The sequence below is a fragment of the Vicugna pacos genome, chromosome 24 (assembly GCF_048564905.1).
Source record: "Vicugna pacos chromosome 24, VicPac4, whole genome shotgun sequence".
NCBI lineage: Eukaryota > Metazoa > Chordata > Mammalia > Artiodactyla > Camelidae > Vicugna > Vicugna pacos.
Genome location: NC_133010.1, coordinates 28,161,243 through 28,179,511, shown reverse-complemented (window position 1 = coordinate 28,179,511; position 18,269 = coordinate 28,161,243). Strand labels below are relative to the sequence as shown.

At 55.6% G+C, this 18,269-nt stretch overlaps 1 protein-coding gene across 14 annotated transcripts in view; it reads right to left on the bottom strand.

Annotated features, from left to right (window-relative positions):
- Window positions 1-1,854: 1,854 nt before the first annotated feature.
- The window catches only part of LDLRAD4 (low density lipoprotein receptor class A domain containing 4), a 127,687-nt gene continuing 111,272 nt past the window's right edge, over window positions 1,855-18,269 (bottom strand). For 9 of the 14 annotated variants that reach the window (XM_072949358.1, XM_072949364.1, XM_072949363.1 and 6 more), the window contains 3 exons: window positions 17,935-18,084; window positions 11,468-11,518; window positions 9,159-10,431 (listed from right to left, as the gene is read on the bottom strand). In XM_072949358.1, the coding sequence (XP_072805459.1) occupies window positions 9,955-10,431; window positions 11,468-11,518; window positions 17,935-18,084 (678 nt within the window). In that variant the 3' untranslated portion in view covers window positions 9,159-9,954. Of the gene's footprint in view, window positions 3,555-8,531; window positions 8,603-9,158; window positions 10,432-11,467; window positions 11,519-17,934; window positions 18,090-18,269 lie in introns of those variants that run through there. The other 5 variants (XR_012063952.1, XM_072949367.1, XM_031690172.2 and 2 more) reach the window with 5 other exon arrangements.

The following is an 18,269-nucleotide window of genomic DNA, read 5'->3' as shown; positions in this document are numbered from 1 at the left end:
GAAAAACAGCAGAACCCACCGTTTAAGGTACCAGAAACAACATTTTGCATACGACAGGGTGCTGTTTGCAGATTCCAACAAAGGAGAAAGTATTAAGATCACCTTCCTGCCACTAGTGAAAGAAAACTATGCCTTCAAAGATATCTTCAGTTTATTTGTTATAGAAGCTGCCTTCCATTTATTCACAAATGGAAGATATACGCTAGTCCTTTTTGCTCCAAGAGGAAATGGAGCAATCTCAGAATATAGTTCTGGGAATTCTCTAAAGATTAACGTCTGGGCAGGAGAGGTGTTTGAAGAAAAGAAGCAAGCTGTACATGAGGCACGTCCAGCTCTTCCTGTGTTCTTTCCACTCGGTTCAGGCCACCTTCAGGGTTTCTTGACCAATTCAGACACTGCAAGCAAAGCCACCCTAGACTGTAGGATGTGGCAGTGAAATGGACAGGTGTTTTAGCAAATGAGGAAGAATGCATGCATCTTTTCTGGTATCTTTGAGAGGATACTGGTTTTGTAAAAACGTATTTGTGAGCTATACTGTGAGATACGCATTTCTGAATTACTGAAGGACTCTGAAAAATTCCTGCTTTCACCGTAGGAGAGGTGTATTTCTGTTGGCTACGGTTTTTTTCTTTTTAAAAATTTTTTATTGAAGTGTGGTTGACTTACAATGTTCATTTCAGGTGTACAGCAGAGTGGTTCGGTTCTACATATACATACGTATGTATTTTTTCTTTTCAGATTCTTTTCCGTTATAGGTTCTTGCAAGAAACTGAATACAGTTCCCTGTGCTGTAAAGTAGGTCCTTGTTGTTTATCTACTCTATAGTAATGTGTGTTACAGTTCATTTTGTTTTAAATGAGGACTTTCATTTATTTCAGATTTTCAAAATTGAATCTCCATAAGGAAGCCCTAAACTAAAATAGATTGTTACTCGCATTGGTTTGAAGTATTTTTTGGTATTAGAAGCTTACTTGATTGGCTATTTCCGCACTGTGGTCTAGGGTGCATCAGATCACACAGACTTAGATGCCAGAGTCGCGTAGGAGTGACTACACTTCAGTAGAGTAAGAACTGGAAAAAAAAAAAAGCAAGTATGGGCCTCTCTGCCATCTTGGAATTTCACTGTCTGAACCAGGAATCTGTAGAACCAGAGGTGGGTGCTCTTAATCATTCGTTCTGCAAATAGGTGCTTTGTTTGGCTTTGCTTGTATGCGCCTCTTGAGTACAGGGTTTGAGATCATGTAATGATTTGAAGCACATTTCGACTACTTTGTATCGTATCAAATTTGAGTCAGTGTTTTCTTTGGACACTTAATCTGGTGACTTAATTGTGGCTGTTCCGTGAGTCTCCGACAAGAGGCTCCTTGGACTCCCAGGTGCCAGAAGTGGGGTCTGCGTCACCTCCGGCACTGACGGGGTGGCCTTCACCTGGTCTGGAGGCGAGCTGCAGGGCACGGTGGCCGTGATGTGCACGCCCCACTTGTTTTGGTTTAGAGCTAAGAGACAAGTCTTAGTTCCCCAAAGTAGTTGAAAATATTACCAAACATATGTCCATAAAACCTAGTGGAACTTCTGTTGAGAAATCTAGACCATTTAGTAACTGCATTATATTGGAAGCATTTTAGATTAAGCGAAATTTCCTGAGTCACAGAGCCCCAGGCCTGCAGAGGATCTATGCAGGGCTTTGCTTCAGAGGGTGGCTTTAGAATGTGGAGGCCAGGGGCTTTGGTTGAAGCGGCACAGGAGAGCTGAGTCTGAAGTGTGGACTTCAACTCCCAGCACAGTGTTTCCCCTCTCGTGTCAGGAACTAAGGGTAAAGCCAAGTTGATGCTCTGAAACTTTTAAAATCCTCCGTGTCTTGAGCTGAAGCCAGTTTATTAATATCCCTTACCCTCTGTCTGCTGGCCCTCTTCTTTTCCCTTTTAACTCCCTAATTTTCTGTAATTCTTTCCTTAGAGCGGTAGGAGGGTGGGGGGTGGCTACTCTGAAATCTTGTGGCTGCAGAGAGGAGGCCGCATCCGTTCCTCCTGCGAGACAGGAGAATCTGCTGGGCCAGCTCTGAGCTGGCGCCCCCCCACTGCCCAGCTGGACCTTGGCTCTGCGCCCAGGAGCTGTTTTCAAACACCAACATCCATACCTGAGAGCAAGTAATCAAAACCGTGGAATTAGACCTAGTCTTCATACATCTGAACCTATGTGCTATTTCATGATCCAAAGAGGATGTGACCTCAGGAAGTTACAGTGGTCCCCTTGGTAAAAAGGGAGTCTGCTTTTCCTACTGCCCCCGTGCAGAGGGTCAGGTGGTGGTCACGGCGTCTGAGCCTGTGACGCTTGGAGCAGCTCAGACGGGATTTCCTGTGTACTTGGGGCCAGAAGCACTGGAGCTAGCAACCGTGTGTAGACAGACTCCTGGTGGGTTTGCTGAGCCGTCAGGTAGGAATCCTGTGCGGAACCTTCCCCGTGACGAAAGTGTGCACCAGCTTTACCTTCCTGAGGGAGGGCGTGGGGCAAGTCTCAAAGGACTCGCTGAGGGAGAGACTGGACGCCGCTCCAGAGCACCGGGCATTTGTGGGAGCTTTCGGATGGGAGGCTCGTCGTGTCCCTGACGAAGGGTTGGGGGCCACTCTCTGCAGGTTGTTGGTGAGGCCCGGCCGCACCCTGATGCTGGGTCCAGGAGCAGGGAGCCCGCCCGTCTCCTCCAGGCGGGAGCTGTGCTCAGACCAGCTCTGCTCCCCCTCCCTAAAGAAAGGAGGCCAGCACAGGGGAAACGGGGAAGGTGGGAAGTTAAAAGTTTCAACTATTTATGCTCCCTTTGGATTTTCATTTTATTCCTAAGGCTGTAAAGAACTCCCACCCCCAACACACACCGCGCAGTGCTCATTGGAAAGACTGCATGTCTGGAGTGATGGGGAAGGAAACAGGCATATTGTACTTGAAACCCATGGGGAGGAGGCTGGGGGCCGGGGCACTCAGTCTCTGCCAGGATGTGGGCCCCACAGCCCTGCGTGCTGCTCACTGTGGCCGCGCTCAGGGCAGTGCGTTTCCAGCGGCCATGTTGGTGGGCTGAGTGCCGTCTGCAGGCGGGCAGTGACCGGGAGGCCTTGCTGGGCCTGCGCAGGACGAGCACACCCTCCCATCTTCCCACTGGTGCCAGTGCCCCTGTTGTTCACGTGACACTCGGAGACATCGACTTGAGACAGAGCTAATGCTTGAGCCGCCCGCCCCCAGGTCTTCCAAGCCCATGCTGCCCCTGAACTGCAGGCAGGAAATCCTGTCGAAGCAGGCCCTCAGGGTCCCCCACGAAAGGCAGAGATTCGGGGGGCCGAAGACAGGCCAAGGGGGTGGGCCTGTGGCCCGCCACCCGGGAGAGACGAGTCAGCACGCTGTGTGCCGGTGCAGACTGCCGGACGTTCTGTGCTTCCCGGTCCTGGCAGCAGAGCCGCAGTACGCCATCGCAGGAGCTGCTCACACAACTGGTGTAAGTACGCGTGCTGCTCTCCGGTAAGCCCTTTTGAAATCTGTATTTCTGCTGTGCTGTGTTCAGGGGACTAAAACTTTAAAAAAAAAAAAAAAAGGTAGAGTGTAGAGTGAATGAGGTTTGCATTATTGGGCAAAACCCAAAATCCAGACAGAAAGTGGCATCAAAACAATGAACTTAACAAATGCAAAGTTTTTACTTTTTACCTGCGATTTTAAAACATGCATTTTCATTAGAATCCATTGGAACCAAAACATCAGAGCAGTGTAATGAGAGAAATCTAATGACGATGCTTTAAGTGACACTCATTTTAAAACTTACGTGCAAGTGTGATCATGGGGAGTTGGAGGAAGTGTTTATTCCAAGGTCAGCGTGAGTGGCTCTCTGGAGGAGTCTGGCGCGTTCTTCCGAGCACACCGTGTGTCTGTAGACACCCCCTGAGGGTGCAGGGAGAGGACTTCCTGAGTGGGTCCCAGTCCACCTGCTTAGCAGCTGGCCGTCGGTCCAAGAGAGCCAGAGACTGGCGGATCCTCCCTGCTGGTGGTGCCTGGGCTCTCACAGCCCCCTTGAGTGCAATGTGGCTGCAGCCAAGGCCAGCAGGCCCACACAGGGCTCCCTGGCCTCCGTCACCTCAGCTCCAGCTCCTGGGTCACCAACAGCCTCCAGGCCTTTTGTCTGCTTTTGGCCTGGAGCTTCTGAAGTCTTCACAGCCCGCCCAGCACACAGCAGGGTGGCGGGAAGGGTCCCAAGGACCCAGGCAGTGGAGGTGGGTATCTGGCCTCCTGTCCTCAAGAGGCCTCTGTGGTCTCCCAGCATCTCGCTCAGCCCACCGCCCAGGAGGAAGCCAGCACGACTTCCTGGACCATACTGCTAGCGACCGCGTGTAGACAGACTCCTGGTGGGTTTACCAAGCTGTCAGGTAGGAATCCTATGCGGAACCTTCCCTGTGACGAAAGTGTGCACCAGTCTTACCTTCCTGAGGGAGGGCGAGGGGTGGCGGGGGTGTTCCGTAGTGTTTCCCAAAGGACTTGCTGAGGGAGACTGGACACCGCTTCAGAACACCATGCAGTCTGTCATGTTTTAAGGGAGAGAAACCCTTTTCTTTCAGCTCTTTCCCTCTGTACGGGTTTCTAATCCCCTTTCCAAAATAATCTTAAGGACGTTAAGCCAGAATCTACAATGTGTGTTAACTAATGAGCTTGGGCCCATTACCATTATTTAAAGAGAATTTTAAGATTTCAGTTTCCAAAGTACGTTTCCAAAGTTTTTTACTAACAGAAATGCAAAAATAAACTATTTCCTGCAACCAAGCTAAAATCACTTATTCTAGTAGTTTGGTAGATTGTAGGAGGTTTTATATGTTCACAGTCACATCATCTGTGAACCTGTAAACTTACTTAGAGCTTAGAGACACTATGATTCTACGGTCTCGGTGAAGGAGACTTGGATTCTTTTTGCTGCATCGTCTCGGATGGAACCTTGCATGCCCAGAACCGCGATCTGTGAGGGCGCATTCAACAGCTCTCCTGAGATGTCGTGTTCCTGGTTTGGGCTGAGTCAGCTCCAGTTTCTCTGTGATGCGTCCAGAAGCCTGAAGGTGACCTTGTCTCAGGTGAGGATCCTGAATGTCCTGTGTGGAACCCAGACCTGTGTGTGGTCCAAGCGGGCTATTTATAGCAGATACGATGGTTCCTGAAAGTCAGAGCCACACGGGAAGGGCCAGCTAGGGAGCTACAGGGACCTTTCTGTGACAGGTTTTAGGGCACGTAGGTTTTCCCCCTTATGTGTGCTTTGTTTTTGAAAGATTTTTTTTAAAAAGAAACAGGAGATACATGTATACTACTGATTATTTTTAATGATTTTGAGCTATGATTCAACCACAGCATTAAGAATAAGCAGAAAAGGCTGATTTCATAACACGCAGCACTTAGAGCAGCATTTTTCTTCAAAAGTATGTATTGCAGGTACAGACTGCAGCTCTCAGAACTGCGTCACCACTGCTCCACTGAGGACGCAGACACTTGACAGCTGGAAACCTTTTTCTGTATGGGAACTGTGTTGAAAAGTAAGCACAAATGGCTGTTTAAGAAGACTTTAACGACTTGAGATTATCATAGCTCATGTGAACAACCACTGAAAAGCTGAGATACAGTTGTGCTTTTATCATTAAGCAGCCTCCTGGGGGTCAAGTGAACTGGACGCTGTGAGTAGCAGTGCACGCATTTTAAAACAGCTTTTAAACTAGAAAGCATGACTTCTGAATGCCACGCAAATGAACAAGGGTTGTAGACAAGCAGTACCAGTGTGTCGCAGCCTCGGCAGCTCTGCAGGAGGGAGGCAAAGACGTGGTAACCGGTGCAGTGCCTCCGAGTCTGGAGCGCCCTCAGGTGGCGCGCTGCCCAGCAGCCCTCCCAGGAGATGCAGGTGCGGGGAGGGGAGCCTTTCCGACAAGGAGCAGCCTCGGCCCCTAACCTGAGCCCCCAGGCCTGCAGTTTGCACTGAGCGGACGGCGCGGGCTGCTGACTTCCAGTCCCTTCGCACCAAGAGTTAGAGAGGCGACTTCAGTTTAAGGATCATCAGTAACTCGTTTCCTGGAGGACAAGGGTAGGATCTCATCATGTGCAGAATCAGAACATGCACCACAGAGCAGATGAAGAACATGGGATTTATTAGAGTGAATGTCCTCTGATGGCAGAAAGAACTGGAAATCCGTATCCGACGGGCAGAATCCACTCATCACCTCTGGGCGGCACTGGAGAGGGTACCCACGCCCACAGTTCATTCGTGGTTTTAGTGAAACTGTCATAGACAGTTCCTTTTTTAAATATTAGGACATTCGAAGAAAAATGCAGAGGTCACAGCCGGACACCAAAAGCACGGCTGGAAGTAGGCGGGTCGGAGGTGACAAGACCCCCAACCAGCGGCAAAGCAGAGTTTGCTTTTGGGGGCGAGACTAGCAGGGACACCAGAAGGATGGACGTGAGACTTCACCCGGCTGACCCACAGCGAGTGTTTCTGGGACGGGGTCTTCGCTCATGCGGGCTGGCTGGTCCCGAGTTACCTTCACTGCAGACACTCCTTTGGTTCACAGGTTCCACAGCTTCAGTTTGTCAAAAAGGCAAGGAGACAGATGGTCACCGGTCATCTGGACAGGCCACTCCGCTTGCTCCGACGTAAGCTGTGTGGTTTTTATGAAACATGCTGGGGTCTGCTCCCTGCCTTGTTCTACAACATGGGAGTTAATGTCCTTTCATAAAGCAAGGTGAAAAATCAACATTTTTCTGATTGTAACTAATACTGGTCCAACAAGCATTGCTGAAGGGATTAAAATAAGTATCTGGTGGCACCAAAAAAGCTGTGAGATTTAAAATTTTTTTAAGTGTTTTCACAGCAAACATGCACCTCTGATCGCCCACAGGTGCTGGTCGTGTGCCACCGCCTGCTTGTTCAGACTTGGTTCCCTTGTGTTATGATACTGATATTTAGTAGGAGAATTACATAGATTTGTATCTGAATACATCCATTTGCAAATTTCCTTACAAAAAAGGACAAAGCACATAGGCATTCACTAATTCTGTGCCATTTCTGTTAAAATTGGATCTACACATGGTATCACGGTAGTACCAAGTGTCTGTTCTGCCCCCTGTGCAGGACAAGTGCGGCACACGTCCCAGGCGTGGGCAGTGCCGCACAATGAAGCCATGAGCCGGGTTCACGCGTCTGCCCCAGCCTGTGGGGCTCTCAGCCTCGCGTCTCACAGGCACACGTCTGGGGCGCGGCCGCGGACACGGCCTGGTCCCTGCGCACGTCTCACGTCATCTGGAAAGTGGCAGTGGCTGCCTCCCCGGCCGTGAGTGTAAATGTGACCCGTGTGACACGCAGCACTGACTGGGGGAGTGGAGTCACCTGAGCTGACACCTGGGGACGACCACATCCGTCCGCATCCCTGCATCAGGGGCAGGCCTGCCCTGGCGGGGTCCGAGTGTCAGGTTAGCCGCATTTGGGACACATTTGTGGTCTGGGTCAGAGCACTGGCCGTGCCCCTCTAGACACAGCATCCTGGGGGGACTTGCTAATGCGGCACCACTGCGCCAAGGCCGCGGTAACCAGGGCAAACCAAGAAGTGGAGGGCAGGGCAGAGGGCACGTGTCACCGCGAGGCCCAGCGTCCAGCACTGCTGCTTCTGACGTTAGCCGTGCGGACAACATCTAAAAGTTAAGAGCTAGTATCCTTCCTAGCTCTTCCTCCACAGACACTGTCGAGCTTTAGCAATTTTAAAAAGGGAAGAGTTGCACTAACTTGCTGCTACCCTAAGTGGCGAACCTCGAGAAGCAGCCTGCGCACAGCAGACAGCAGGTGTGGGGGCCGCTCCCGGCCCCTGCCTCACGGCCAGGCCACCTCGTGGGCGCCTGGCGGCCAACAGCAGCAGGCAGGGCCGGCCCCAGGCCCCAGGAGCAGGTGGAGGGGAGATTCAGGCCACCTGTCAGGATGCAGCCTCTGGTTCTGAGGAGGGCGGGGACCGAGTGCATCCTTCCAGGTCTGGGCAGCTTTCAGAACGCTTGCCTTTGAGGCCTCCTCATGGACTGATCGGAAGCTGAGACGCACCCGTGAGTGCACGGCCCTGCGTCCTCCCCCAGTTTGAATGAGTGGACCTAAGTGTCATCCTTGTGACAACCCTTCCTGAGTGTGACACACCATGCTCTGCTGTCTGCAGCTTTGTGTTTCTGTGGTGTGGAGGGCAGGGGCTGCCTGTCAGGCTCTTTAACCCTGAATTTTGGTTCAGGTAGAAGAACAGGTCAATTTTGTGTAGCAAACTCTTCTGTACTAAAGGACAGCCTCTGAAGAACACTAGACTTCCTGAAAAAGCGAACAGATGCCTGGAAGTTCCTGTAAGTGGGACTCACATCCTGGGCTCACGTCCTGGGAGTTGCTGAGCCGGAGAGGCCACAGCAGGAGGACTGGCGCCTGGAGCCTCAGCTGCCACCGCCAGGCACCCTGCGACCCTCCCAGAGACAGCAGCCCCATCACGAGCGCCTAAACCGCTGCTTCTAACCTGGACCCTTGGGCTCCACCGATGGGCTGTGTCCTCACAGTCACGCCTCTTTCCACACCCAGCGGCCAGACCTGGGAAGGAGCACAGATCTAGGTCACCTCTGCTCTGGGTCGAGGGGAAACTGACTTAATTTACGACCTTGGCTTTTGAACCAGGTCACTGCAGAAGCCCAGCTGCAGACCATCAAGACCTGGTTTCATCTGTCCACATCTCTGGAGGGCAGTTCTCCATGGCAGCTGAGAGGGAACAGCTTCTGTTTGGAAGACAGTGAATTTGAATGACATGACTGTCTTGCCAATGCCACTGTGTGTGAATTACCAGCAACAGCTACGACTAACAGTCGGTAACGTTAGCTTTCTAGCTGCATTTTAGCTGCAGTGTTGTGGTTTCCACCCTTTGCTCTGAGGCGCTCCCCACCCTGCACCTGAGACTGGCCTGCAGTTCTGGCGTCCAGTGCAGAGGCTGAGTGACCCCCAGGAGTGTGGCTGGTTCTGCGTCCCGTGTCCCTCCCGGGGGGGGCCAGCAGGCTGCACAGGAGGGTCCGCCAAGTCTTGCAATGACCAGCCATCCAGGAACGGACACAGTGGACACTGAGAAGTCACGTTGCAACGGCACAGAATAACCACCTTGCATTTTAAACAATTTATTGCATAAAATAAGATGTGCATCTTGAGTATATTCCATGCTACAGTGAAATAAATCTACATCACTGAGAAAACCGCGCCACTGGAGGATGGGGGCGGCACCAGGCTTCGGGCCTTACAGTGAAACACGCAGCCTGAGAGCCCGCGAGGACGCAGCACCTCCTGTCCCGACGTCTCCAGGTGCTTCGTGACGCGTCACTGCTGTGCCGTGACTTCCTGATCAGCGTCGGTGGCGTGTGTTACACTCCTGCCTCGAACATCCTTTCGTGCATGGCTGTGGGGTCGAGGGCCTGAAATAATCCACAGGTGAAAAGACAACACACAGAACTTCAGGTAAACTTCCTCATTATCTTAAACATAGTGCAACTTTCAAAAACACAGCATCACAACACAAATTAGCTCCCTGCGTTCGTTTGATCTCTCCACTCTCTACCTTGGCACACGAAACAGGAACTTAGAATCATTTTTAAAGCAGAAGTTCCACAGTTTGGGGGAAAGCAAACTGGCGATTCTTCCCCACAGACTGTAATAACGCTTCCTCCGCATCTGGTTCATGGTAAAACAGGCCATTCTGACGCCTTCCTGTCACGACTGCTCTCAGTTGATCAGGTGCCTCTGTGGGCTTTACTTCATGGTGTCGTCACAGCACCCCTTTCTCTGTTCCACGTGAGCAGCTCCCCTGAAAGACCGCTGCGCACGCTGCAGGACCACGCGTGCAGCCGACCCCGTCGTGCCGGGCGGGGCAGCGCCTTCCACCTCATCCTCGCAAGGCTGTCGGGTCAGACAAGGTTCCCAGGCTTCCTGTCCATGCCCCCGCTGTGTGCGCTGCCGTGTGGGGGGAGGACGAGAGAGGTGCCAGGGTGGGGGCCCGTCACCTCACTGTAAGCTGGGGGCGGCCCCTCCATCCTCCCATTGCTGCTGCAGGTGCTGGCGCTGATGCCCGAGTGGCTGCTGGGCGGGCAGGGGCCCCCCCCGTACACGGAGGCGTCCATCAGGTCACTGTCAAATATGGTCCGGTTGGGCGGGGCCCGCACAGACTCCCGGTTGAGTTCCAGCTGCTGCTCGGCGTCCCGCAGCTGCAGGGTGCAGGGCCCCTGGTAGGGAGGTGGCTCCTCCCCATCCGACAAGGAGATGGTAGGGGGCAGGTCGATCTCGTGCTGCACGTAGGGGTAGGTGGGCTGGAAGCGGCTGAACCGACCCCTCTGGAGAAAGGACGGGGCAGCCAGCGCATCCGGGGACCGCGAGGCGCATATGACCTGCAAGCGAGAGAGAAGCGGCTGGGAGACGCTGTGCACAGGGACCAGCACTGACGCCTCGGGTCCGGAACCCAGGCCTGGACTGTGTGCTCTCCTGTCAGAAACTCAGAAAGACCATTCCAGAGAAAAAGCAGCCTTCTTACTCCTCGTGGCTTCATCACTCACCTCGCCAAGCCCAGGCTGGCTCAGCACCAGGTAAGTGGTCTACCTGAAGCGTGGGTGTGGGGGAGGCGCCCTGCTACGTGGGCCCCTCCTGCTGGTTCGTGGGGCGTAGGGAGGGGCTGCCCCCACATGACCTGCCCCTGCCCTGCTCTTCACTCCTCTGCCTACAGAGTAAGGACAGGCGGCCCCACAGCTCTGGCACCTGTCACAGGGCCCGGGCAGCACAGGCAGGTCCTTGGAGCAGGTACAAGGCACTGGGTTCATTTATGAATTTATGGAGCTCGCTGCCCCTATCAGTGAGTTTCACATCTGGAACAAGTAACCTTCTGGGTTCTAATTTTTCCAGTTTCTTCTTTCCGAATAGAATTTTCCGGTAATTTAGTACTGACATGGAAAATGTTTTGTATTCCAAAGTAAATATGATTATAGACTTTTTTCCCCAAAAAGGATCCAGGCATTTGGTTTCCTACATAGTCTTCTATCTACTCCACCACCCAGGTTTCCTCCAGAGGAAGAACGTATATCCATCCGTCTGCTTCTCTGACACCACAGATTTAACTTAAACTAAAAAACTGTCATTTTTACAGTCATCCTATTAGCCTGGGAGACAGAATGAATCATGCTGCAGTGCTGACAGGCTCTCCCACACCCCGCACCTCATGAGCAGCCCGAGGCACCAGGTGAAGTTCCAGGAGTCTTGACCTACTCTCTGGAAGGAGCCTTGGCACCGAGAGTCCCTGGGAGAGTCGAGGAAGACCCCTCCCCACCTTTCAAACCAAGTGAGGCATCCACCAATCTTGGTGTGAGGGTCACTCCCCTTCCTGCTCGGGGCCCGCGGCTCCTGCCACCCACCTGCCCCCGTCCGACCCCTCACCTCCGAGGCGGGCGGAGGTCCAGAGCCGTCCAAAGGCCACAGACGCCCTTCCTGGCGGGGGGAATAAGACACCACAGGAAGAAGTTAGTTTCACGCGGCAGCACCAAAGCCAAGGGACCACACTCCTGTGACAAAAGGCCCTTCACACCTGCACCCCCAGGGAGAATCGCAGCCACGGCGAGTCAGACAGTGCAGGTCTCCCCCCAGGAGCCCTGAGGCCGATCCATAGTCTATACACATGTGTTTTGAAGCTCAGGTGTCACCGAGCTGTTCGGTCCACATCTGGACGCAGAGGGTCAGCCCTCGCATGGGCATCCCCACCCACGTGTGTCACCTTCCAAACCGGGACTGTCCGTCCACATTGCGAACATGGAGCTTCTGAAACCTGAGAACCCTACAGCGTCTTCTCCAGGTTGATTCTTCAGTACAAATGTTCACAAAGTGGGTGGAACCTGACATCTCGTTTTTTCAAAAATGTCTGGCCAGACTAACAGGGTGACATGCAAACAGAAGGCGTGGCTAAGGGTCACTTCTGACACCGTGAACTTGTTGACAAAGCATTTCAATTTGTAACCCTTCCGAGCCCAAACTGCTGGCGACCAGCAGGGTCCACTGAGCTCCTGTGACTGTAATAAGAGACCTGGAGGAAGAGGCGCCTGTATTTTTGTATTCCCAGGATATGCGCACATGACCTTGTGGCATCACTCGGCCTCCTGTGGCCTAAAGGTGCCCCAGGCAAACCTGGTCTTCCGAAGCGAAGGTCACCTCCCAGCTCGCCCGCGGCGGCCGCAGTCAGAGCAAGTCTGGGCTGAAGGTCTGACTCCACAGCCACACAAGGGCAACAGTGACAGAGCAACCCTGACCCTGTGTCCAGCCCCTGGCTGCTCCCGCGGTGAGGACGGCACAGACACCCCCGACGCTTCTAAGACTCACTGTTTCACCCTTGCTCTCTTCCCACCCTTCAGACGGGAGCTCAGTGCTCTCCTGCCTCCAGAGCCCACCGAGACCCGGCAACAACACACCGCAGACCGAAGTCCAGCACACAGCATGGTGTCACCAAGTGAGGTGGGAGGGAGGGGACCCGGAGAGCATGGCACATTTTCTGACAATGGCAGTAACCATTCTCAGTGGCCGTGCTCAGAATAACCATTCTTGTAGGGAAATAAATTCCCTAGAAATGAGCAACTGGAAAAACTCACCAAATACACATCAATGTCTCTGATTCTAAATCCATTCATGCTTCCTGGTCCCCCTGCTGGCGATCTTGGCAGTGTCACCCCCTCCTGGTTTCCACCCTGACCTCTGGGCACTCTGCTCCAGGCTCTGCATGGGGTAAATGCTGGAGTCCTGCGGGGGGGAACCCCGCCCGCCACGGCTGACAGGGCCATCTAGGGGACAGTCCCCGCTCTCATGGGTTCCAGTCCCTCCGTGGCACCACGCCTGCTGTTTCAGTAACACTTAACTCTCCCTGAAAACTGCCCCTTCCGCTGCGTCCCTGTCGCAGGACGTCCGCCCCTCCGGCCTCAGCACCTGCTACACGGGAGACGTTACAGCCACCAGACTGCTGTGCAGAGAACCATGCCTAGAAGATGAGTGGGTCCAGAAGGCCTGGAGCCAGCCCTGCCCCAGGCCACGCTGCCCTCCTATGACCAAGACCTGCCCTGGGGCCACAGGCCCTCCAGCCTGCTCCCTCAAGGGCCCACAGAGAGTCAGGTCAAGACGCGGTACCTCGTGCCGAGACCCTTGGTTTCTTCGTCTCCAGACACCGGGGAGGAGGGGGCCCCGCGCAGGTCTGGCATTGCACCTCCTGACAGAACCAAGCTCCTCTCAGCAGGGGAAGCACCCCTAGTCTCGGCTGATGCCCATACCGTCACGTTTTGTTACATTCGGAGTAAGCCGTGAGACGAGGTGACAGCAGTTCACAGAATTCTGAGCAACAGGAACAACACTGCTGGCATTTTCACAGAAGCCCAAAAGCACCCTCGGCCGTGTCCTCGTCAGGTCGGCAGCGCAGGGAAGGAAGCAGCCCCACTGCCCGCAGGTCCACCCAGCCTAGTAAGTTTGAAATCAAGACGTGAGAAACTTCCAACTTTTCTCCACTGTTATTTTGGCCACGGGTGGGGGTCCCCTGTGACATCACAGGGATTTCAGGGTGGACTTTTCCATTTCTGGGACTTTGACAGGACCGTACTGACACCCGAACAGCATCAAGTCTCCAGTCCGTGAGCACGACACAGCTTCCCTTTATTTGTGTCGAATTTCTTCCAGCCGCATCACATAGTTCTCAGTGTGCAAGTCCTCCACCTCCTTGGTTAAATTTACTCCCAAGTATTTCATTCTTCTTGATGCTGTTGTAAAATGAAAGTTTTCTTCATGTCTCTTCCGAGTGTTCACTGTTAGTGCAGAGAAATGCAACTGATCTGGGGGCTGACTTTGTGTCCTGTAACCTGACGTGGCTTCTTTCATTAATTTTTACATTGAAATCTGTTTTTATAGGTCAGCTGCATATGGTTCAAGCTGAGTAAAGTGTGCTGTCCCTCTGCTCCTAGTAGATGGCCGGCCACCGCCTGGCTCACCGTCCAGCCGGCCGAGCTGCCTGGGAAGACAGACGTCAGTGACGTGTGCCCACACCTCTCAAGGCTGTGTCTGGAGTTCTTGGGCCCTTTATTGTCTTCCTGTTACTTGGCGGGCTCAGATAAGGAAAAGGAGTCCAGACAGTCTCAAAGCTCTGCAGCCACACAGACCAGACCCCGCAAACTGAGGCAGGGCGCCCTCAGAAACCCACTGCTCAGCATTTGCTTTTCTTGGGACTGAAGGCTGGGTCCATCGTTTTCTCTTCATCCAGACGGTGGCTTCCACCAAACGCAGGGCCGGTCCGTCCCTCCCCAGGTCCCCCAGACGGCATCTCAGGGATGCTGCGGTGATGCAGGCTGACCGGCCTCGGCCAACAGTCTCCCTCCGTCCTGCCCTTGGCGGGAGAGGAGCTAGCCCAGGGTGTGTCCTTCCACACACCCTGCTGCAGGAGGCGTGGGGCCCTGTGAGGAAGAAGGAGCCGGGGAGGAGCTCTGACGACAAAGCAAACCTTCCGAATCAGGGCAGGCTCGGCCCAGAGGAGCTGCTGGTCCTGCCCAGCATTTCCCAGAAGACTCCCTGAGAACCAGGGACGTACGGGGATCCTGAGATCCAGTCTACTAACCTCAGCCTCGCCTCCCTCTTTGGCCAGAGTAGAAGCCCATTAGGAGAGGGCAGCTCATGCCAGGGAGTGGAGTTTCCTCAGCCAAATCAGAACGGCTGCATGTTCAGCTCCTTCCTCAAAGACAAACCCCAGTACTTTCCATCTTGACTGTCAGGTCTTCCATGAGAACAGACACAAATAACCTCGGCCCACAGTGTTAAACCAGGTCTCCTGGAGCTGATGGGTAAGATGCCCGGCACTTCTCGTATCAGTTTACAAGAAACCCTCTTCTTGCCAGTGTGGTCATGGAGACCTCATATCGTTCTAGAACAAATGGGCCAAAACGCCCCAGAAGTGGGGGGTCCCAGCAAGGCACAGGCTGAGACCTCGGGACGCTCGCCCGCCGCAAGGCCAGCAGGGGACATCCCGCACCCACAAGCTGCCAGCTAGCAGCGTGCGCTCCGGGGACGCCAGACCTGGGGCAAGTGAAAGGCTTTCGGGAGATCGCAGGTGCTCGGATAACAGACACGGAACCATACACCCGCAGCGGCCCACACCCCGTCTTCAGTCACCTCCCTCTAAGGGGCGCAGACCCGGACCCGCCGTGCTGTGTCAGTCCAAGGGGCTCCCCGCGCCCAGCCCCTCTGAGCCCTCGAGAAGAGGCTGGTTGGGATGCTGAGGGAGGGCCCCCTGGAAGGCTGCAGTCGCACCATTCCCCACATGCACAGGTGGCCCCCAGGAGTTGGGGGAAATGCCAGCCAGCACTAGTGGGGTGGACGCTGCTACTGGGGAGGCTGGGGCTCGTGTGGTCATGTTGGTCCACGTCCAGTTGCCAGGGGAGCTGTTCCCAACGCAGGGTCCCAGACCAAGACCCCGGGTGGTGCGCGTTCCCTGTGGCCCCTCCGCCCCTCCTTCCGGTTGCTAGCCACGTTCTCTTCCCTCTGCAGACGAAGCCAAACCAGCCATCACCCACAGGTGTCAACAGAGCCCGGCACCTGCCGAGGTCAGGGCCTACTGACTTGGGGTCAGAACCCTTGTTCATCGTGGGGTCTGCCCCGCGCACTGCTGGATGTGCAGAGCATCCCTGCAGCCCCCAACCCACGCCCTGAGCTGTGACAGCCAATCCATCTCTCAACACTGTCAAACTTCTGGGTGGAGACCACGAGCCCGATGATCAGACAGCTCTCCCAGCGCTGGGGTAAGAGTGGCGGCATCTCCTAGGCCTTGTGCGGGAGACGCAGATAGTTGGGGGCAGGAAGCACGCTCCCCGACACATGCTCCCTGCGCCTGCACCCGCATCCGGGAGGAGGAGGGGCAGCCTGGGCCTGAGCCACCTGGTCACGCGTGAACAGGGGCCTCCAGTGCAGGAACGTCGCAGAGCAGTACCCACGCCCCCCTTCTCAGGAGGAGAACCCACACCCTGAGAAGCCCAGCCCACCGGGGCCACGCAGAGGAAGAGCAGTGGAGTCAAAGGAACCAACCCGCTGGCGCGCGGCCCGAGCTCTGCCTAATAAGCGCAGGACGGGCTCCCTCGGGCAGACCTGCAAGTGTCTGGTGACAATGCCCGGCGACATAGGTGGGGCCTCTCAGACGTGCCCTGTGGTGTATGGCCCGGAAGGAGCCTTTGGGAAGTCACGATTTCCAAAAAGGGAGGCTGGCGCCCGGCAGCCCCAGGAGAGGGTGGGCGCAGGCCAGTGGCGGCCCCTGGGCCCACCTCCAAACCCAGCAGGAGACTCCATCTGTGTCTCCGCCCTGTGGCCTGCAGGCCTGCCCGCCCTCCCGCCCTCCCGCCCGGCGTCTGCTCTCAGGGCGCCTCAGCCAGCACAGACGGTGTGGACAGGACACATCAGTATGTGCAGGAGCCTGACTCTCAGCCGGGTGTCGGGCTGGTGCTGCTGTCGCACTCGCTCTTCGTCCTGTCTAAACCTGGGAGGATTCCAAGTACACCGGCCTCTGCGCCCCGGCTCCACGTCCACGGGTTCCACCAGCCCTGCAAGTTCCAGCCACCAACCACGTGGCACTTAAAACCGCTGACGCATGGTGCACATCACACTGGGCATGTAACCTAGAGACGGAGGTCCCCTGCACACCCCACCCTGTTTCATATGGGGACATGAGCACTTCTGGTTTTCTCATCCGTGGGGGTCCCGGACCAGCGCCCTGGACCCTGCGGGCGACGGCACCTTGTGTTCAGAGCCTGGCAAGAGTGAGATCCTCCTGTGGGCAGAGAGTTGCCCTTATTCACCCCGGGGCTCGGGGTCTGGACCTCGGGGACCCATGCTGCTGGGGTGACAGAGGGCCCACAGAGAGACTGTCACCGTGTGAGGGAAGCCGCAGTCCCCGGGCTGGAGGGGCTTGGGGCTAGCGGCCCAACCAGGGCAGGGACCTGGGATGAGGGAGGGGACAGCAGAGGACGAGAGCAGGCCTGACCTGCAGCCCCAGGGCACTGGCTCACCGCTGTGGTTTGAGGGGAGGCACACAGCAGCCCCCCGTCTGTCCTGGGCGGCCAGGTGTGCGCAGAGCAAGCCTCAGCTCCAGCCCCGGGCCAGCAGGCCTGAGGACTCCGAGCAGCTCTGTCCCCCAAAGGGTCCCAGGGGCCCTGGGCCTGGCAGCCTGGCCACCATTCCCGCCAGGCTGGCTGCATCCCATGCTCACGATGGCCCCCCAAGCCAGTCGCCAGGCAGCCCTAGGCTCCATACACTCCTATGGCCACCACGGGAGCCAAGGACCTGTAACTGTGGCCGGAACTCCAGACTGGAAAGCCGACTTGGAACACAAGCCCCTGGTGGCCCCTGGTCTCTGAGGTGCAGGTCACAGAGCACTGTGGCCAAATGTCAATGTTTCACTTCCCAAAGGAGGGCGGTGACTCAGGGCAGGATGCAGCTAGAAACTTTAACAACCATCACCACTACCTGAAGAGCCGCACTGCTCGCTAAGACCCACACAGCCCACCCCTCACCCCCAGGAGGGGCTGGACCCTCACCCCTGCCCCCGCCTTCCAGCTCGGCCACACCAGGCCCTGCCTGTCCCAGCACGGACGCAACTCCCAAGCCCAACGCTGAGGGGGAGGCAGACGCAGCACAACTCGGCCGCCACCAGGGCCAGGAGCAGGAGACACCGTGTGCTGACAGCCACCTGGGCAGCGATGACCGAGCAGGGACTGCACCCAGAGGTGGCGCTGGCCTCCGTGGGGTTGCCCGACCTGGGTGTTGGGTTGGCGATAACCCACCGAGCGGAGAACCTGCAACATGAGTTTGTCAACCACGGGGTCTCAGGATCCCGCCACACTTACCGGCTGCAGCCCATCCCCAGGCCTCCGGCCCCGGCTCGGGCGGTGGATGAAGGACCGAGTGGAGACTCGGTAGTGGCTAAGCAGGCAGACGATGACAACGACCATGACCGTGACCACCACCACGATGACGACCACCTGGGCCAGCTCCAGCTGTGCTGTGACAGAAGAGGAGAGTTGTCAGCCTGGTGCCAGCCTGCTCCCCAGACCTGTCTTCCTCCCAGCCTCCTGGGACGGTCCCAGGGCAAGGCCAGACTCTGCTCTGACGGCGCAGAGGGGAGGGCGACCTCTGGGCTCAGCCTGACCTTGATAAGAAACCAGCCCTGCTGTGCAATTCG